The sequence below is a fragment of the Dendrobates tinctorius genome, unplaced genomic scaffold (assembly GCF_039654945.1).
Source record: "Dendrobates tinctorius isolate UK_male_01 unplaced genomic scaffold, ASM3965494v1 ptg000133l, whole genome shotgun sequence".
NCBI lineage: Eukaryota > Metazoa > Chordata > Amphibia > Anura > Dendrobatidae > Dendrobates > Dendrobates tinctorius.
In genome coordinates this window covers 47,489,397-47,495,396 of record NW_027361801.1, presented here as the reverse complement: position 1 = coordinate 47,495,396, position 6,000 = coordinate 47,489,397, and the positions used below count along the sequence as shown (strand labels likewise).

Here is a 6,000-nt window from a genome sequence, read left to right as displayed (position 1 = left end):
GTTTTACCAATAGGGACATTGTACAAGGAGAAGAGGAGGGGGCCTAGAACCGATCCTTGAGGAACCCCAACAGTAAGGGGAAGATGACAGGAGGAGGAGCCAGCAAAAGATACAGTAAAGGAGCGGTCAGACAGGAGGAAAACCAAGAGAGAACAGTGTCTTTGATGCCGATGGATTGGAGCATAGTGAGGAGGAGCTGATGATCCACTGTGTCGAATGCTGCAGAGAGATCCAAGAGAATTAGCATGGAGTAGTGACCGTTAGATTTAGCTGTTAGTAGATCATTAGAGACTTTAGTGAGGGCAGTTTCAGTAGAGTGTAGAGAGCGAAAACCGGATTGGAGAGGGTCGAGAAGAGAGTTATCAGAGAGATAGCGGATCAGACGGGAGTGGACCAGGCGTTCCAGGAGTTTAGAGATGAAGGGAAGATTAGAGACAGGTCTATAGTTAGCGGCACAGTTTTGGTCGAGGGATGGTTTTTTAAGTAGTGGATGTATGATGGCATGCTTAAATAAGGAGGGAAAGATACCAGAAGAGAGAGAGAAGTTAAATATTTTAGTTAGGTGAGGGGTGACAGCAAGGGAAGTGACTGGAGCAGATGTGACGGAAATGGATCACTGGTACAAGTGGTTGGGCGAGAAGATGCAAGGAGCCTGCTTACTTCTTCTTCTGTGACTGGTTCAAACTCAGAGAGTGAGCTAGATGCAGTGGGGGAGGGAGGGCAGTGCATGGTATGAGATGATTGGGAGATAATTTCCTGTTGGATATGATCAATTTTTTCTTTGAAGTAATTGGCCAGATCATCAGCTCGAAGCTCTGTGGTTGGGGCCTGCACTCTTGGGTTGAGCAGGGAATGAAAAGTGTCAAAGAGACGTTTCGGGTTATTGGACAGTGAGGTGATGAGGGTGTTGAAATAGGTTTGTTTGGAGAGGTGAAGGGGAGTGTTGTATGTTCTAAGCATGAACTTGTAATGGATGAAATCTTCGTATAGATTGGTCTATTGTATAATGTAGTATTTTACTTATTTTTTATTTGAGTGGATCTTACATTATAGAATTTTTTGACAATCCCTACTGCCATTTCTCTCCTTTTGTACATGGCATGAATAAAATCCCATACCTAGAAATTCATGCTCAAGCCTCGAGAAGAACAATAACTACCATCAGCCTTGCTTCACATTCACAAAACTATGGAAATCCAAATGAGTCTGTTGCCTGGTTAGTAAAGAGGGCGTTGTTGGTTTCTCTTGCCTGGGGACTGAGAGTTTCACAAGTTTATGAATGTAGCACTAGTACTTCTGCACCTTGCAATTGTTTGAACACTTTATGATTGTAGTATTTTGGCTCTATATATTACACTATATTAAATAAAAAAATAAAAAAACAGACTCATACTTGCTCAGACTAAGGACCGCACTGGTCAGAAACGTGTTGCCTAGACAGGTTGCATTCATTCTCTGCCATTATATTCTGCTTGAATATGTTTGGTGCAACAACTCCATTCCTGTCTGAGTGTTCAGTTGCTAGATTTGTATACTGTTTATAAAGTTTAAAAAACCTCCCAGAGGCTCACAAAGGGAGAGCATGTGACTGTATTTCCTGTTTTTCCTGTGTCTGTGTATGAGAGAAGCAGCCTGCTGTAGATGCTGCACAGATAGAGAGACACACAAATGATTTATTCCTGATCTGTTAAGCTTATCATATTTTGTTCCTGAATAAAGAAGCTCTGTTGTCACATTCTTGGAGAGTATCGTGAGTAATCCTCTACCAACATATTCGCATTTTATGGTTTGCTATACTCAGCTACTTTTGCTTTTAACATGAACTAATAAAGAATCTAATTGTTTTTTCAAAGACAAGATCAGCAATACCTTTACATGACCAGCCTGTGCCTTTCGCTACTGAGAAATGAGCGTTTTTAATCAATATGCAAATGAGGCTAAAGAGCTAATGTAGATCTGAAGCCTCTGTCAAACTCTCTCTATTCCCGCCTTGCAAGGCCTCCACCCGTGTGACTTCAATCAAAAGAGCTGTCGGTCAAGCAGGAGCAGGTGGCCCTATGTGGTGAATAGAGATGGAGTGACAGAGGCTATAGATCTACCATAGCTCTTCAGCTTAATTTGTATATTGGTTCAAATGCTAGTTTTTCAGGAATGGACTGGCCATGTAAAGGAACTGCTGGACTTGTCTATGAAAGAGCTACACGCCCGTATAAATACAGTAGTTATGGGGTCGATATCATGCCATCAAATTCCCTTTAAGATGTATAAAAACTATGCGTTAAGTATTTAGTTAACTTTTTCTTCATCTCTATATGTAAGTTCCTTTAGTTTGTTCTGTCAGTGCCCATAATCTAGTATTTTCCAAGTATTTGCACCACTCAAATTGAAGCTGTTATCAAAATAGCATTAGTATTATTACAAAATAAGGAAGATAAAACTTTACTATTAACTCTTATTGCTTGTGTCTGTGTGCCCCACCTTACCAGCACTTTGTGCATATACCCTGCCAGCTCCCCTTACTAGCCAATTTTTTTTTTTTGCATGTAACGAGTCCCTCATTAAAGTTTTTCATGCACTTTTTTGGGGGGACTGAAGAGAGCATTTGGTAGTGAGTTTATGTTGTCTTCCGAAAAGGGAAAATGCTCGTATTTACTTTAAAATCAGCCTGGCTCGTTGTACTGGTCAAGGGTTTATTTGATAAGGCAGGTGAAATGGAGAATGACGCCTCCCTGGTTTCTGTTGCTTGAAGTGGTGTCAGTTACCTATACAGAAGTGAAACCCCAGCCAGCCGGAGAAGATTACCTGCGGAGGACAGGGGCTGATCACTCAGCATTAATTATATGAAATATATTCACTCTAAACAGATGAAGACATGATTGGGAAGATGGAATCCTGCTTGTTCTGGCTCATGACCATAGGTATTCTGCTGAATGTTAAAGCCAGGGACACAGTGGAAGCAAATGCCTATGTAAACTTTTCGTACTCCAGCCCTTTGCACAACCTCACGATAACGAAGTATTGTGAGTGCGGCCTGTTTGGGCTTAACTCTCCGATGAGTGATGCTCAAGGAGTGGTGGGCATCCCCATATCCCCTAACCTACAAGGATGTGACCCACGTACCAAGTTTTCCATCACAACTAGACCTTGGATTGCTCTCATTGAAAGAGGGAATTGTACATTTTCAGAAAAGATCCTCCTGGCCGCCAGTAAAGGTGCACAAGCCGTGGTGATATACAATGCTCCCCCCAGCGCTGGCAATCAGACCATTCCTATGGTACACTATGGTAAGCAAGTGCTAATTAAATGCTATTTTTCTGCCTACTGTGAGCTGTAAGCAGCAGTTTATGTCTGCATTAATGATACACTGAGTAATGCTGGGTGTCGTAGCATTGTTCTCTGTGAACTATCTGAAACAAATGCTTTTAGTGGTGAGCGGCAGCTCTGTGACCTGGAATTACTATGCGGCTCTGTGTATTGCAGTTGGTTTTGTAAATGTAAATTAAATCCCTTGCATATTGTGCTCTGACAAGTGCTTATTAAAGACATTTAATTTCAGTGCAGGAAGACGCTCGCTGGTGACAGCTTCCAAGATATGAAAGTGATGTTTGTAAAGGTTTATTAACTCTTAAACTATTATATTCTTCCTTACTTTATTTCCATAACATTTGTCCTGTGGCTACCAAAAATGGAGCAAATTCAAAGACAGAGGGCATGTAATGTTGGTAACATCTTCTCTATTTGTTCACTGCTTCCCTGCCTCCTGACTTCCTGGAGAACGGTGCAACACTGGAGGAGCACAGGATCACTGGCCACCATCAGAGCAGCACTTGCAAGCTCTACAGCAAAGAGCTAGTAAGTGCTGTGTTCATTGCCTAGGGGACTGGTCACTGCTGACAGACTGCATCGTAGTCAGTAACCTAAGCAACAAGCAGTAAACTGTAGAATTAAAAGTTCCTCTGTTTTTGAGAATGAAGAGGTAGAGGCTACCGGGATAGTGCGCTTGCCTGTGTTGAGGCAGAAGAGCTAAGTGAAGTAGAGAGTGTGTCGGGGCAAGAAGTATGAGCATCTTGCCTACGGCTACCATGCCATGTTACACATCTTAAAAGGAGTTGTCCAGAACTTGTATATTGATGACCTATCTGCAGGAACAATATGAAATCGGTGGGGGACCATCATCTGACAACCCCAACAGCTGATATCTGCTGATATCTGCTCTGGAAATAGCCAGATGTAAATAATGTACAGAGAGGAACACAATAGTTTAATGGCCGCTGCTGATCACTGTTGCTTATCTCCCAATCATGTGAATGGTCACTAAACAATTTATGAAGTTGGGGTGTTACACTCTGTACATTGCTTGCACTATGCCATTGTCAAAGCAGATATATTAGCTGTATAGGGGTGCCATGTATCAAATCCCCACAGACACCCTGTTCAGATATTATTATTATTATTTATTTATATAACACCATTAATTCCATGGGGCTGTACATGAGACAAGGTTACAACAAAATACAAAAGTCACTTACATTAAACAAACTAACAATGAAAGACTGATACAGAGGGGAGAGGACCTTGCCCTTGCAGGCTTACATTCTACAAGATTATGGGGAAGGAGACAGTAGTTTGGGGGTTGCAGTAGCTCCGATGGTGTTGAAGTGGCCATGTGGTCATTACAGTTTGTAAGTTTTTTTGAAGAGATAGGTTTTCAGGTCCTGTCTGAAGGATCCAAATGTGGTGGATAACCAAACATGTTGGGGCACAGAATTCCAGAGGATGTGGGATATTCGGTAGAAATCTTGAAGACGATCGGGTGAGGAGCGAATAAGCATGGAGGAGAGAAGGAGGTCTTGGGAGGACTGGAGATTACGTGAGGGAAGATATTGAGAGATTAGTTCAGAAATATTTGGAGGAGAAAGGTTATGAATGGCTTTGTAGGTCAGTTTTAGTAGTTTAAACTGGATACGCAGGGAAATTGGGAGTCAGTGAAGGGATTTGCAAAGAGGGTGTCAGGAACACCGCACTGAACTTGCTCACTGAGCCAGTGTGCGTGTCCTGAGTAAAGCGAAACAGTGCTCAAAGATACCTGTGGATCGGGCAGCAACCGAGTAGATGCATACTTCAGAGCCGCAGGACCTGAAGCACGTGACTGCTAGAGGCGTGGCCTAAACTCCACAGAGCCAGGAGCTGCAAGAGAATTCCTAGCAGAGTAACTGCGAGACAAAGTTACCAAGGGGCATAGACAGGGAGAATAGTCAGGACGTAGCCAATGAATCACACACAGAGATAGCTGCAAGGTACCAAAGGGGCGAGCAGAGAGTAGTCAGGTCACAGGCAATGAGTCATACACAGATAATAACGCAGTACAAAATCAACAGGCAAACTCACAACAGGAAACAGAGCCGGGTCAGAACCATATAAACAAGCTATAGCAACAAACAGGCACACGGGGGTCAGCACACTAGGCCAAAGGCAAAAGTATAACTGGCAGGGATTGAAGCTTCCCAGGGGTTTAAGAAGCTCTCCCAGAACCAGAAAGAGGCCAAAATCATTAACCCCAAGTGTGCAGGTCACAAACCTGCACAGAGCTCCAGACATTAACCCCCCCGGTGTGCAGCTCAAAAACCTGCAATGGGATCATGACAGAGGGGAAGCAGGAATGTAGCGAGTAGAGAGATTAATTAGTCGGGCAGCAGAGTTAAGGACGGACTGGAGGGGTGCGAGAGTGTTAGAAGGTAGGCCACAGAGGAGGATGTTGCAGTAGTCAAGGCGGGAGATGATTAGGGCATCTACAAGCATTTTGGTAGAGTGAGTGTTGATGAAAGGACGGCTTCTGGAAATATTTTTGAGCTGGAGGCGACAGGAGGTGGAGAGAGCTTGGATGTGCGGTTTAAAGGACACGACAGAGTCAAGGGTTACTCTGAGGCAGTGTATTTCTGGGACAGAGGAAAGTGTGATTTCATTTATTGTAATAGATAGATCAGGTAGGAAAATTATGCG

General features: G+C 43.2%; 1 protein-coding gene across 1 annotated transcript in view; it reads left to right on the top strand.

Annotated features, from left to right (window-relative positions):
* The first annotated feature begins 2,853 nt into the window (after window positions 1-2,853).
* The window catches only part of RNF128 (ring finger protein 128), a 349,513-nt gene continuing 346,366 nt past the window's right edge, over window positions 2,854-6,000 (top strand). Inside the window, exon 1 of the mRNA XM_073543624.1 lies at window positions 2,854-3,284. Within this exon, the coding sequence (XP_073399725.1) occupies window positions 2,873-3,284 (412 nt within the window). The 5' untranslated portion in view covers window positions 2,854-2,872. The remainder of the gene's footprint in view (window positions 3,285-6,000) is intronic.